Source organism: Carassius auratus, chromosome 16 (assembly GCF_003368295.1).
Source record: "Carassius auratus strain Wakin chromosome 16, ASM336829v1, whole genome shotgun sequence".
In the NCBI taxonomy this organism is placed as follows: Eukaryota; Metazoa; Chordata; class Actinopteri; order Cypriniformes; family Cyprinidae; genus Carassius; species Carassius auratus.
The window spans coordinates 25,784,075-25,799,377 of NC_039258.1; the positions used below are offsets into that span (position 1 = coordinate 25,784,075).

Genomic DNA, 15,303 nt, shown 5'->3' on the forward strand with positions numbered 1-15,303 from the left:
TATACTTAAGCACAAGGAGAGTCAAACAATCAAGTGTGCATTGTCATTTTAATATAAGCATTTCTCCCAATGCTTTTGGTGATGCGGTCCGGAAAGCTTTCTTGCTGTTCAGTTGCAATCACTGGTGAGGCATAATGAAATGTGAACAACCTTATTATACAGCAGAAGCTGATTTTGTTAATACAGCTTATCTTGTCATGGTTTGCTTTAATGTATCTGAATTTACAATATGCTTTTTAAAAAGCGCTTGTCCAGACATGCTTAAAAAGAAAGGTACTCCTCTCAAAGTTCCACATTTCAACCGGTGGATTCATTCAATAGCATCCAGGGCACTTTTGCGAATGTCAGTTTTGCGTATGTTTTTTTCTAAGGCTTGCTGTATGAAATGAGCATGAAACTTTTTTCCCAATCTGTATGGTTTAAGAACTTACGGGTTACTGTGAGAACACCCGAAGTACTTGCCTTATTTCAGAGAGGTTGTTTTTTAATGTTAAATTGTGTAGTTTTAAATGATCAGCTTTCTCTTTCTGAAGACAGTATTTTTATTGAACTCCATTGCAGGTTGGAACTGATGGGAACAAGTACCAGCACCATGTCAAACATGACAGAGTCCACCCAAATATCTAATTGTCCAAAATATACATCAAGGTATACCAGCATGGATATTTGACTGAATAAAAGCATCCAAAATATAAAACCGAATTCATCTAGATATTTTTGCTCTCCATAACCATTACATACACCTAAGAAAATATAAATATATTTAATCGACATCAGTCCAAACACACTATGTATTAACCTGCAATCATGGAGCACAGGTTAAACCGTTGATAAGCACTTTTGCGTTCCTTTCTTTTTCGGTTTTCGGATTTTCGTAGGATTAGGGATGATTTTCTTCACTTTTAGAGGCTGGAGGATTAAAGTAGAAGCGTCACAGACTTCATCCGACATTTCTTCTAATTTCCTCTTCTGCCCCTTTCCTGTGTCGCTCTGCTTTTCCTCGGCTTCCTCTAGGGAATCGTTCGGGATCCAAGCCACCTTGAGCGGCGGAACCACGGGCGTGATCGCGCGGACCACGTCCTCGAACACCTCGGTGCCGCGCCTGAATCCCAGCGCCAGGACGCACTTAAGACCCAGCAGCCGTGCGACAGTGTCGCTCAGACTGGGCACCTGGCAGGCGGGCACAGACCTTGTTTTACTCAGCGGGATTAAATGGCATGTCATGTGTGCTGGCTTTACCGAATTACACACGAGCACCAAACTCAGTTCATTCCGCTCCAGGCCTTTGGTGACCTCGTTGATGCCGATGGCCAGCTGTTTCCTCACAGCCGGGTTGCTCCAGCACGGCTCGGTGGGCTTTGAGGGAGTCTGTACGCTCTCTGCAGGTTCAAGAGCCTCTGTGGGTTTTGATGCCTTTTTTCTTGACTTTCTTCTGCTTCCACGCTCTCGAAACCTAATGACCCGTTGTTTCTGAAGCCCAACGGCGGAGAGTTTGTCTTTAAGTGTGTTCAGAATGAAATGCTTGTGCTCTCTTTCCAGTGGACTCCAGTGTACGCTGTATGGGCTATTCAGTGAGGTTTTCACTGGTATGTGCTTCTTTTTTTCTTTCTTCGTTGCTCCTTTAGCTGGGGTAGACATTCTTTCTGGAAACCTGCTTTTAAACAAAAATCGGCATTAATAATTATAAAAGCTCAATGAAGCATGCAACATTACATTGTATAATTATCAGAAGCTATACAAACCTATTAAAACAGCCTGAAATCACCCGTTATACAGGGTTTAATTTTCAAAGCGTGTGCACGTTTCTCTGTGCGCAGACATGTTGTTTTTAAGCTCTTCTTCTGTGGTCAGACAACAAATCGGTTAAGGTCTGTAAAATCCACGCTGCCATCCAGCGGCTGACTGCTTTAATACTTGTTTTAAACACAGACAGTAAAAAAAAAAAAAAAAAAAAAAAAAAACAGCAGAGCTTTTCTGGATATCGGCCACAGACATTTAGCTAATAAACATTTTTAGGTAACAAAGTAGGCAATATAATTTATTTTATTATTAATGATATAAAAATAACTATTGTTATTAGTTAATCTGATTTAATAAAAACAATTAAAAGTTGCTGCATTATCGTTTTTTGTTTTCCCTAATATTAATGAGTACTTTTTTATTGTAAATAAAAATATTTTATTGTAAAATTAATTGTTTGGTCTACTAGAAAAAATATCTAAATACACAAAGACAAAACATTTTGTTAAAAAAAAATCTTTATAGGTTTATATTAGTTATATAACCAGAAAATAGGAAAGAAAATCCCGTTGTTTTGAATGTTTAGTTTAAATAAATAAATAAATACACCTGCAAACAGTGGGTATCCAGCCATCAGCCAATTAATGTAAATTAATAATTTTCCCTTTTATATGATTTATGGGTAAACTCTGGATCTCGTGTTACGCAAAGCTGCATGTGAAAGGCACAATGCTGCAATTAATTCTTTCACCATAGAAATAGAATAAGCCGAGGTTCACTGTCTATGGTTTCTCCCTCGGGACGTTCCATCAGCCAATCAGCGCTCAGCTCCACAGGTGCGCACTGGAGATCATCGTAAACTCTATTCATTAGTGCAGCTACGCTACGTTCTAGCTGACGCGTCCAGCCGCGCACTACTCGCCTAAGAAAATGACTTTGAAGGTATTTATCTGCACTGTTTTATTTTAATTCCTCGTTCCTTTCTTTTGATGAGATGTAATGCATGAATAACAAAACATTTGAGTCCACAGCTGGATATAGAAGTAGGATTTTAAAGATTACAAGCCTTATTGTAATACTGCAAAAGCTGATTTTATTCTCGCCGTGCTCAGACGCAAATTACGCATCCATAATAGACATCAGGATCGTTTTCGTGCTATTTTTATTTGCAGCTTCTGGATGTGCGCTCGTGGGTGTATTCCGGCTCGTTGTCCTTTATTCTTGTAGTTGATAAATCAGACTTGAAAAAGCCTGTCTCTCAAATGCAAACCCATATCGTGTAGGTTTATATGGGTACAAAGAGCATTCATGTTGGCACGCAAAACAATAGGCTGCCTACAGTCTGAGAATAATGCATGATGCTTATAGTGATTAAAAATGTGCTTAGTGGGGCAAAATGGGTCAAACTAGAGCATGTGACCCCCCCCCCCCCCCCAATATAAGCAGATACACATTAGCGCTTAATAATATTGTTAAAGGATCAACAAAAATAAAATAAATCATGATCTCTGTGGCTGTAGGCTGAATTTGAGCAATATGCAGAGAACGTAAAGAAAGTGAAGAGCAGACCTACAGACCAAGAGCTGCTGGATTTGTATGGCCTCTACAAGCAAGCCATCATTGGGGATATTAATATTAGTAAGTGTTGTAGACCATTATAAATATTTTTATTAAACCATACATCTGAGCTTGAAGCTTCGATCTAATAGTTTAAATCTGTTTGTTTTGTTTTGTGCAGACAAACCTGGAATAACGGATTTGAAAGGGAAAGCCAAATGGGAGGCATGGAATTCAAGGAAAGGTAAGGAAAATACTTTTATTCTGCTTTTTTTTTCTCCTCAATACCTTCATTATTTTCATGCAATTAAAGGGAATGCACAGTACTTGCTTTTGTTTTATGTCAAGTGTATTCAGATATGTACTCAGTTACGGTTATGAGCCCCTTTCTTCAAATGTTTCTGATGATGGCTTGATTCATACAGTCCTCACTCTTTTCTCCAACAGGGATGTCAAATGAAGACGCCATGAATGCCTACATTTCCCTGGCCAAGGAAGCCATTGAAAAGTATGGAATGTGATTGGGGAAAAAATTGACTTAGTTTTAAGGAGATATTAAAGTTTCACTATGAAAAAGCTGTCGGATTAAAACATTTATCTTGTTTTTTTTTTTACCTTTTTTTTTCCTTATGTGATATAGACTAACAGATTTAAAGATAAGTCACTTGATTTCATAGAGATACCACTCAACTCTATCTCATTACAAGTCAGGTGAGACCTAAAGATGTAAGAATATAATATTGTAATGAAATAAAGCTGTCAAATATGGTAAAGCTCTTCTTTTTATTTTATATCTTAACACAATATTAAATCCTGCAGGGAGTTCGTTTTTGTATTGCTTCATTAGTATTAGCTGTAGTCCTCAGGCTTGAGGACCAGTCATTGTGCCCCTTACACACAAGGAGATTCGTTGTCCTCTCAGTGTGCCCATTGAAGCGTAGTCATCACAACAGCTCTTTGGATCAGATACAGAATGCAGGATGTGGAAATCTTGCCAAGGCCAGGCCTTGTAGGTGTTGCCAAATCAGGGAGAAATCAGCACTCGGGAACAGATGCCAGTGCAATTGCAACAAGCCAGTAATTTAATCTATTATTTAAATTAACACTTTTATTTAATTAATTAACAGAATGAGTGTCTTATTTAATTTCTAATTATTTATTCAATAATTTTTTTGTTGTTCTTTTATAGTTTATTTTTCTTTCTCTCTCCCTTTATTTTTATTTATTTATTTATTTGAAAACTTTATAAACATTTTTTTTTCAGGTAAAAATCCTTTATATATATATTTATATAGCCTAGTCAATGATGTGACCGTCATTATTCTTGTCTGGTTCATTTATGGTATTCAAAAGTTCATTAAAGAAAGTAAATAAAGAAATAGTTTAAATACATTTTATGATAAACATATTTTCAATTTCTGTATTAAAGATTTTTTTCATATGGTTTATTTACAAAATACTATTTATAAAAATTAACCACACATTCAAACATTCATGGAAATGTTTTATGTCAAATTGAGTTTTCTTAAGGAAACTTTAATGACATTTGTGAATGATGATATTTTAATGAATGAATCAATCTGTAAGTTTAAAAACGTTTTGGAACAAAATTATTTTGTTATAACCACACACTTTATTAAAGACTTTATAACAGCGCTTTTTGTGTTAAAAATAGACAAAAATGTCTGGAAATATTTATGTAGTCTTCAAATGAACAGAACATTTAATTTCATCAATTCGTTCACTGCTCGCCGATGTTCAGGCAGAACCTGTATTTTGAAATCCGCTCGGGCTGGCAGCCATGTTTGATTGTTGTTGTTTTTAACTTCACGTTCGGTAATTAGGGCAAAGGTAACGGGAGCGATTCCCGATCTGGCGTTGACTGTTCGAGGTTCTTCAGTAAGGTATCAAGACTCCGTTTCAACCGTGCAGTTCATAGCCGTTTCTGTTTCTGCAGTGCTACAGTTGTTTGTTTCACTGAGGTGAGTTATTTTCTGTTTAAGTTTGTGTGTTCATCATGATCTGCGTATGTTTTTGTAGTGTTTTGATTTTTTGATTATGTACATGCATGATTAAATGGTTTCAGTAATTTATTTATGCATTACTTAAATCCAGAGTGAATCCTGTACTTAAAGTCACTGCGTCTCTATGCTCGGGAGAGTAAACACAAACAGGCTGTGCAGAAGTGTTTGTAATCTGATAACTTCCATTATTACGATTGGAGTCGTTCTGATTGTTCGTCTGATTTGATTCTCAGTTGAATCAGTCCAGTAATAATGGATAACCAGATTTTCGAGTCCACCGCGGAGCGGACATTTCAGTATCAGAGCAGCCTCCCAGCTCTACCTGTGCCTGATCTACACGACTCACTCGACAAATACCTGCACGCAGGTGAGAGAGAGGACAACACTGGCTTTCCTGCTCAAACCTGCATTTATGTGTTACAGTACATGGGATAGTACTGTAGTGTTCTTAACCCCTTTCATTTAACTGGGAACATTTGGGAGTTAAAATTGCTTTTAAGTTTGAGGGGTCTAAAAGAAAGAAAGAGAGAGTTGTTGACTATAAATTAAAGTGCTGACTGCACTGATTTCATGTTAACATTTGAAATAGTAAATACAGGCACTACCAGGGCTGTTTCAGTTTGTCCTATTAAAAACACTCGCCTATATAATGTTCTCTATTGTAGATCAGTGATTAAACATCATTTGTGTTCGTTGAAATTAGGCAAACACAAACACACACGTTATAAATAGTCATGTTAAAGTACTAAATTTGACAACTAAAATGAAAACAATTTAATAAAATGAAAACAATTTAATAAAAATAAAGCTATATAGAAGTAGTATAAAACAAATAAAATTATTAAACTATTTAAAAAAAAAAAGTTTAAACTAAAATTAGATGGAAAACACCAAATTATAAACTGACTTAAAATGTAAAAAAAAAAAACAAAAAAAAAAAACAACTATAGTAGTAAATAATACTAAAATGACACTGGGCTGTGTCATACAGTAAAGTTTAAAGTATATATATATTATATATATAATTATTTTTTTACTTTTATGGAACTTTAAATATTACATGTACAAATTATGGATTTTTATATTGTAAAATACCACAATTTGTACATATAATATTTATAGGGTATATTATTAACGGATTATTGGTCAAATATGAGCAAAACATTGTTTGTCAGATTTATGACCAACACAAAGCCCCATTTTAAACTTAAAATATTTAACTGAATGATTCACTGATAGATTGTTGCGTTACAGGATTAATACATTCAATGAAATGTTAACATTAAAAATAAAATAAATTGTAGCTTTATGTTTTGCAACTTCTATAGGGTATTATTAAGGTAGTATTACTAAATAATATATATTTAGAAAAGACATTCAGCTTGTTTATAGGGCAATGAGTAAAATACATGTTCAGCTTGCAAGGAAAAATGTGGAATTGAATTTGATTTGTTGTTAATATTATTTTTTTTTTCTCCAGTGAAACCTTTTGCATCTGAGGAGGAGTTTCGTGCCACAGCGGTCATTGTGAAACACTTTGAGGAGGGCATTGGACACCAGCTACACCAAAAGCTTCTGCAGAGAGCCAAGAGCAGGCGCAACTGGGTAGTAGACCACTCTTTTCTCTTCGAGCCAGGCTAATGAATCCCTTAACTCAGAAATGTTTTCATGTGTAGTTTATAGACATTATTTCTCGCTTGTTCTTGTTCAGCTTGAGGACTGGTGGCTGGACACAGCGTATCTAGAGGTGCGCATCCCATCTCAGCTCAATGTGAATTTTGGAGGACCTACAGCCTACGTGGAGCACTGCTGGCCTGTACGTGATGGCACACAGCTGGAGAGGACCAGCTTGAATTTGTGGTTCACCCTCCAGTACTGGGAACTTATCCGCACGTAAGCGATCACTTCTGTGAACAGAGAAACAGCCAGTGTAGTAAAAGTCTTTCAAAAGTGGGAATGGCTTGTTGCATCAGTAATGTATTAACATGGGTGTTTGTTTGTATTTGCTGATACTCATCAGGGAGAGGCTGGCCGTTCATAAAGCAGGAGCGATGCCCTTTGACATGGATCAGTTCCGCATGCTCTTCTGCACCTGCAAAGTGCCTGGCGTCAATAAAGACACCATCCTCAACTTCTTCAAAACAGGTTAGGCATATGCGTTCTTGTTTGCATGCATAAATGCATCCATATGTTCCTTTGCGCTGCACGTGTGGTCTCTGTGTGTTGTAGAGAGCGAGGGACCCTGCCCTTCTCACATGATAGTGATGTGTCGTGGGAGGGTCTTCACATTTGACGCTCTCTGTGATGGCCGTATCCTCACTCCCCCAGAGCTGTTGAGGTATAGTGCCAAGCCTCCTAGTTTTCAAGGTTTTACTGGGTTGGTTTTATTGATCCAGTGTAGTCTATATGTCTTTATTTTGTGTGATTATGCACATTGATTGTCCTTGGCTGAGTATTGACTGTGTACTGCCTACTATTATTCCAAACATTGCATGATAAATACTTCATATAGTAGTATGCTAAATTATTGTCATCATCATGTTACATATTAAATTCTTCAGTAGTAAATTAAGTAAATTATCTTTTTTCTCCAAATGTTTTCCAAATTCTACACTGACAATGAGAAATGTCTTTTGAGAAACGAATCAGCATATTAGAATGATTTCTAGAGAGACTGGAGTCAATTGCATCCACAGAAATAAATTTAACACTTAAAGTGCCACCCAGTGTTAATTTTGACACGAAATTTTTATTTAGTTTTAGTCTTAGTCTTTTGACTATAATTCTTTTTAGTTTTAGTCAAGTTTTAGTCATCTGATTTGTTTTAATTTTAGTCTTATTTTAGTCGACTAAAATTGCTTGGTATTTTAGTCGACTAAAATTGCTTGGTATTTTAGTCGACTAAAATAAGACTAAAATCAATAACAGATTTACTAGACAATTTTTTACAGCTGGTATAGGAAACAAACTTAACCAAAATATATAAAACACAAATTCAACTTTATTTCAACACAACTGTGTCTTTATTTCGATTCAAAAGCTTTTATGCAGCAACAAACACTGTCATGATAATGTAAACAATAACTAGCTGCCAATTGACCATCAATAAAAGAAAAATAACGTTAGGTCCAGGACCTTAAAGCTTACAGCTGAGCTGAACAATAAGTGCATACATTTAAAGTAAATATTTAATAAGTTGGCAGCTAGGTGGATAAAAAAAGTAACAAGATTTTATAAGGTATTCATTTGTCTAGCAATATTGTATGTTTTAAATACTACAATATTGCTAGATTTGTATGTATAATGATAGGATGTGAACATTCATGTTTCACATGACTAATATAGAAATATTTGTGATATTGTCAACAAGTAGAACATTATAAAATATACTAAACATTAGTATTAATCAAATGTATTTATCATGATATTACGTATTAGTATTGTGCTCTCATCTAACTTGAAGAAGGGGCTATTTTACAGTACTTTTCAGTTCGTAATATTTAATGCTACAACATCTACGCACTGCACTATTCCAATTTTGCTTAGCTCAATAAACAAAAGAACATCGTTGTAAAATTACATTTGAGAAAATGTCCGGGTGGCTCGTCTGTAAATGTCTTTTCAAATTGGTTGTGTTCTTGCCACGAATGAGCGCTCTGCGTGCTTTACACTTTGTTTTGTTTTGTTCTGTTCGTCGTCAAACGTGAAGTGAGCTGTGGACATTTTGTCGCTCTTTTAGACAGTAGGGACTTTAAGCAACAGCTGCGAATGGAACGGCTACAGCGACCGGAAGTTTGCCGTCACACCGCTGTAGCCAAGAACGTAAAAGTCACTAAGCATCGGTAAAACAGAACAGCGCAACGCAGCATTAATTCATTTATTGAGATCCAAAAAAAATATAATTTAAAAAAGCAAGAGAAGGATTGCTTTTGGCGTTAAATGACAATCTTTTCAATCTTTTCTCAGAAGAGGAGTTTTTAATATTGTATGATGTAAATAAGTCTAAAAACATAACATTTATTTACCTAACCTCTCACGTTGTAGCGACTCTGGCAAATCAGCTGTTCTCCCGTAGTAGACCGTTAAATTAGAACGTCACAAAGTAGCAGTTAAATTCGCGCAGGCGCAATACAACGCCAGAATGTCCCTATCACCTCTTCGAATGCCGACTTCCCGGGAGCTCATAAAAACTGAAAACCTTCGCTTCACGTCTCAATAAGTCAGGCTCTGATTGGTTCTCTTCTCTCATGCAGTCTGTTCTGTTTTGCCGGTTCTTTTGCTCATTCCTCGCATCTCTCCCGTCTGCTGATTTGATTTTCGTCACAGTCTATTTTCGTCTCGTCCTTTATTCGTTGACGATAATGTCAATCAATTTAGTCATAGTTTTAGTCTCCATCAGTGCCTTCTATTTTAGTTTTCGTTTCGTTTTCGTCAGCAAAAATATATTCGTGACGAAAATAATGACGAAAATATTTAGTCAACGAAATTAACACTGGTGCCACCCCCCATTTTTGAATATAGATATTTTTTGAATATAAAGTGCACTATTCAAACTTAAATTGTTATAATTCATTGACGCTTTGGAAAACAGACATAAGGTAGAATTTGTATTATATTTTATATAAAGTAAATATTTTTGAAAAAAATTTTTTATTCAAATTTGCTATAAAATGAAAGCCTTGTGTCTAAATAAGTTATGTTCCAAATTTGAAGTTGATAAAAAAAAAAAGAAGTTCCTGAGAGATTTTATTTAGGGCGTTATACCACAAACAGCCACCGGGTGCCATCAAAACTCCATTGAATTTTTTTTTATTAATTTTTTTCTGTCACAAATGTCTAAATATCTGTCAATATTATTTATATCTACAACCAAATATGGAATCTTGAGACTCAGACCTCTCGGATGATATGTATTTTGTCAAAATTATTACAAGTTTTGATTCTTAAAGGCCTTATTACATTTAGTAATATGACACCTGACTCCACCCTCTAAGGGGAAGGAGACTGCCAAAAGATATTAAAGTACCATTTCGATGTTAGTCTGATTTCAAAATGGTTTTGAATTTTGAGGTTTTACGTTTTCAAATGATATGCAAGTTATGAGTTTAGCTAAGATATGAGACGGAGAAAAAATAAAAGACGGTGGCACTATAAACAGATAATATAATATATAATTTTTTTTTTTTTTTAAGATAAAACATAATATTTTTACAAGGTTACAGTTTTAGTCTACTTTTGATTAAATAAATGCAGCCAAATAAATGAGCATGAGAGACTTCTTTCAAAAACATTAACATGTCTTACTGACCAAACCTTTGGATGGTAGTGTACTATATGTAATGTGCAAAGTATGCAAACTATATACTGCAGCAAAGCAGCATGTATTCCACACTCTGGCCTTGTGTTCTTTAGGCAGCTGACTTACATTAAAGAATGCTGTGATGGAGAGCCAGAGGGGGATGGAGTGAGCGCTCTCACCACTGAGGAAAGGACGCGCTGGGCAAAGGTAAGAGCCACACAACCAATCACAGTGGAGTATGCAAATGTACTCCACCTGACATTCTAAAAAAGGACCTTTGCTGACAGTTTATAAATCTGTTTAATAGTGTATTGAATGGTTCTGATGATGAGATTCTCCTCAGGCTCGGGAATATCTGATCTCCATTGATCCTGTGAATAAGACCATACTAGAGACCATTCAGAGCTCTTTATTTGTGCTCGGCCTGGACGATGCCAAGCCCTATTCCACCCCTGAAAACTACACACAGGTTGAGCACAATACATACACACTTGCATGAGGACACTCATGATTGTCACTCACATACTGTATTTGTATGATATTACAGGGTTTTTTTCCAGCCATTTTTTACAAAGATTTATCTCTCTCTTTTGATAGTTGACCCACCTGGCATTAACTGGTGACCCCACGATCCGCTGGGGTGATAAATCTTACAATCTTATCTGCTTCTCTAATGGGACCTTCGCTTCTAACTGTGATGTAAATACAAACATTGATTATTGCAGCATTTTTCTTCAGATTTAACATTTTAATATTTCACGATTCAAATTATATCACACATTAAGTCAAATAAGGTGTAATTATGTGTCAATTTATTCCACATATGACGTTATTTTGATGAATACAATATTCTAGTCCGAATATTACCAGTAGTTATTGCAGTCCATGTCAATGTCATTCATGATATATTTCAATAACTGAATAATAATCACATTTTAATGTCATGGTTTGTTTTAAAGCATGCGCCATATGATGCCATGGTTTTGGTTTCTAATGGATATTACGTAGATCAGAAATTGCGGGGCTGTGGTGGAGTGTGGAAGGTAAGACTGCATTAATGTATGTTTGTGTATGTCAGTTTATATGCGTGAATGTGCATGTTTAAATTATTATGTGACTCCCAGGGTTCAGAGGTTGTGCGTGAGATGCCTGTCCCGGAGGAGCTGATATTCACTGTGGATGAACGGGTGAGGAGAGACATAGCCCTGGCTAAAGAACAGTACACCAAAAGTGTAAGTAACACACACACACTCACACAGAGGGTCTTTGTTATACAATCCCATAACGCTTTATTACAAACAGACGTGATTTTTAGTTTTAATCTCAAAGCATCTGTATCTCCAGTCTCAGGACCTGCAGGTTGTCAGCTATGCCTTCACCTCATTTGGAAAAGCAGCCATTAAGAAGAGGAAGCTTCACCCTGACACTTTTATACAGCTGGCTCTGCAGTTAGCATACTACAGGCTACACGGAAAGTAAGTGTGTCGGGTAGCTTCCTGACTGCGAAATCAAAACACTTCAGCCCTTGCTAAGTCTGGCATCCTTCCCTCTGTCATTCTCAGGTCTGGTAGTTGTTATGAGACCGCCACCACACGCCGTTTCTTTCATGGCCGGACAGAGACCATGAGGCCCTGCACTGAGGAGGCCCAGCACTGGTGCAGAACCATGTTGAACCCTACAGCCACGGTGAGTGCCTTAGGTGTGAATAATAAAGGTTTAGTCTGGCCCCAAATTAAAATGCTGTCATCATTTACTCACCCTCCAAACCTGTATGACCCATACTTTGCCTTACAGTGAAGGTACATGGGGACCAGAGCTGTCAGGTAGCTATAAGAATATCATAAAGTTACAGCTTGTGCTCTATATTACAGTGGCGTGAAGGTGTCTGCAGCATTGTGGCAAAGATTTTTAGCAAATAATGATTTAAATTTTGATCTGGTGCTCATACAAGCTGTCATATGGTATATTTGTATATAGCTGACCTTTTTTTTTTTTTCTCCATTCCCTTTTTTTAATTGGAAAAGAGTAGCTTGGACATTTTGCTAAATATTTCCTTTTGTGTTTCATGGAGGAAAAATCCAAATTATGATTTTGGTAGGACAAGGCAGAATTGAAATTTTTGGGGATGAACTATATTTTGGTTTCCTCTGGTACATTTGTTAGTTATAATTCTAGGGTTGGGGTTAAGTTAGGCCTAAGTTTCAAGAGCTAAACCTGTTCATTGGCCATCCTTTTTTTTTTTTTTTTTTTTTTTACTGCCTAGAACTTAAAAATATATACAGTGTATATACAGGTTCTCAGAGAGCATGGGGACACTGGTTCTTCAAAGTAAAAAAAAAATTGAGTAGATAAAATAAAAAATATCTTAATTTTTAATTGTCTTAGTGCATTTTTTTATTTTGTTCTCGTAGCCTTAAGTCATTGGAAGTTTGCTTCCACTGTTCTCAACACTTGGTTTGCTTTGATGGCTTTTTTGTCTTTTTTACACAGACTGAGGAGAAAAGACAAGCTTTAAATGCAGCCTTCAGCAAACATAACAAACTGATGGCAGAGGCACAGGATGGAAGAGGTTTGTGTTTGTCATTCTAAGAATATTTACACTGTGTAATAATTAATATGACGGGGACAAATATTTGAATGATCTTTGCACAGGCTTTGACAGACACCTCCTGGGCTTATACCAGATTGCCAAGGAGGAGGGTCTTCCTGTGCCTGAACTCTACATGGATCCGCTCTATACTAAGAGGTCTGGCCCAACACTTTAATTCCCATGGTTCATTGCCAGTGTATTAATGGGTGTGTATTGCTGTAAAGTTTACAGTTTACTGTAACCTTCTAATGTGGCTCTGTATTTGCAGTGGAGGAGGGGGGAATTTTGTGCTTTCCACCAGTCTGGTGGGCTACACCACTGTACTGGGAGCAGTCGCACCCATGGTGCCACACGGATATGGGTTCTTCTACCGCATTCGTGATGACAGGTTTGGTTCATATCAGTTTATGCCATAAAAAAAAAAGGATTACATTTTTTTTTTTTTATACTTTTATATGCTTTTTATATACTGTATTACAATATTTTAGAATCCTATTAAAAAGTTTGTCTGGATTAATAATTGAGCGTCAATAATAAATGATAATAAGTGAGCACTAAATCAGCACATGACTGCTGAAAATTCAGCTTTGCTATCACAGAAATAGATTACATTTCATGTCTATTTAATTAGAAAACCGTTATTTGAAATGTTATTAATATTTAACAATATTACTGTATTTTAAAATTAATTTATTCTTTATTTTTAGAATTGTTGCGTCCTGCAGCGCTTGGAAGTCCAACCCAGAGACAGACGCTGAAACCCTGTTTCAGAACCTCTGCACCTCTTTACATGACATCATGCACGTCACTACCCAGTCCCAGCTGTGAAGCAGAGCATTCTGGGAAGTAACCTCACTGCTTTAGTTATGTGATTGGACAGGAGCAAAAGGGCTGGTGTCTCAGACCTGTAGACAGATCTACCATGCTGTGATTTTAAAACGGTTCACATGCTCTCCTGTTCAGTCATGTATACATTAGCTAGAGTAGAATTCTAATGAAATGTGATATTTGTTTGAGAAATTACCAGCCATTAAGGTGTTGATTTTCAGAAAGAATCTGGATTTAGTACAGCAGGTGCTTTAAACTCTCACGTGCCTTCAGTTAGTCATCTCTGAATCACTTCATTCAGGAAATCCTCGTCTGAGGGGCTGCATGATTTTTAACCTACAGTTTTTGCTACATTAGCAGTATTGCTTCCTGTTAGCTGTAGACTTGTGAAACTCTATAATGTCACAGGATGCTCATGCATCATAAGTCCACTAGAGCGAGACATTAAACAATATGGTTTTAGATACTTGATGTTAGAACTTCAGTTATTCACTTCTTGCACACATACACAATGGATATGCCGTTATGCACAAATCAATGCAACAATGCAAGTAAAATGCAGATATACAATTCCTCTTTATTTTCTTAATTTGAAAATTTTCTACTATCATGTGGCTTTTTCAATTTTAAGTCTTATTGCACTAGAATCTTTTTGAACCAATAGGATACAAATGAATGTTTTTATATTGTAGATGTACATGCTTATGTAAAACAGTTTAGGGTTTGTTAACAAGTGTAGGTTTAATTTACACTGCTTTCCTGGACATTGGGAAACACAGAATAAATGTTCCTGAAATTTCAGTTGGTTCAGATATTACAGGCTGCTTCCTTCATCATAGGACCTTAAAGTTTGGCAAATTTTGAAGATTTGAATGTGAATTGCCCAAAAAATTTACCAAGAACACAAGTTTGCTTGTTGCCATTGCCTATAAAAGATATTGCAAACATTGCAATATTTCATATGGTGTGAATAATTCATGTATTTGTCTAAGAATTTTATTTGTCCACTTTCCTTATCATTTATGTCCTCAAACATGCCTGATTGTTTTCGATCTTCTCTGAAATATGTGTTGATTGTAAATATATATTAAAGTGATTACAGCTCTCAAATCTAAATGCTTTGTCTTTATTTAGACTTCATTTCATAAGTGTCTCGGTGTCAAAGCACAGCTGTGAACTTTGTTTTACATTTGTGTAAATGTAGCAAATCTTTAAACCAGTGTCTTTGTGAAATCTTTTCATTTTATGGCAAGGTGAGTGAAATA

The 15,303-nt window shown here is 36.1% G+C and overlaps 3 protein-coding genes across 4 annotated transcripts; 2 read left to right on the forward strand and 1 right to left on the reverse strand.

Annotated features, from left to right (window-relative positions):
- Positions 1-518: 518 nt before the first annotated feature.
- On the reverse strand, positions 519-1,875 carry LOC113116607 (ribonuclease P protein subunit p38-like). 2 transcript variants are annotated; one of them, XM_026284841.1, is made up of 2 exons: positions 1,743-1,875; positions 519-1,651 (listed from the first exon to the last, which is right to left on the reverse strand). In XM_026284841.1, the coding sequence occupies exon 2, from the start codon at positions 1,636-1,638 to the stop codon at positions 820-822; it is 819 nt and encodes a 272-aa protein (XP_026140626.1). In that variant the 5' UTR covers positions 1,639-1,651; positions 1,743-1,875; the 3' UTR covers positions 519-819. The 2 variants fall into 2 exon arrangements, with proteins under 2 accessions (XP_026140626.1, XP_026140627.1); XM_026284842.1 differs by having other exon boundaries at positions 519-1,654.
- A 700-nt stretch (positions 1,876-2,575) lies between these two features.
- LOC113116608 (acyl-CoA-binding domain-containing protein 7-like) lies at positions 2,576-4,064 on the forward strand. Its single transcript, XM_026284843.1, has 4 exons — positions 2,576-2,682; positions 3,261-3,378; positions 3,479-3,541; positions 3,745-4,064. Exons 1-4 carry the CDS (start codon positions 2,671-2,673, stop codon positions 3,816-3,818), a joined length of 267 nt encoding a protein of 88 aa, XP_026140628.1. The 5' UTR covers positions 2,576-2,670; the 3' UTR covers positions 3,819-4,064.
- Positions 4,065-5,027: 963 nt separating this feature from the next.
- LOC113116610 (peroxisomal carnitine O-octanoyltransferase-like) lies at positions 5,028-15,154 on the forward strand. The gene is made up of 17 exons (XM_026284846.1): positions 5,028-5,279; positions 5,555-5,688; positions 6,802-6,926; positions 7,033-7,214; positions 7,342-7,466; positions 7,551-7,659; positions 10,734-10,827; positions 10,964-11,089; positions 11,218-11,319; positions 11,580-11,663; positions 11,745-11,852; positions 11,965-12,095; positions 12,183-12,306; positions 13,111-13,189; positions 13,273-13,366; positions 13,479-13,598; positions 13,918-15,154. The coding sequence occupies exons 2-17, from the start codon at positions 5,574-5,576 to the stop codon at positions 14,036-14,038; spliced, it is 1,839 nt and encodes a 612-aa protein (XP_026140631.1). The 5' UTR covers positions 5,028-5,279; positions 5,555-5,573; the 3' UTR covers positions 14,039-15,154.
- The last annotated feature ends 149 nt before the right edge of the window (positions 15,155-15,303 follow it).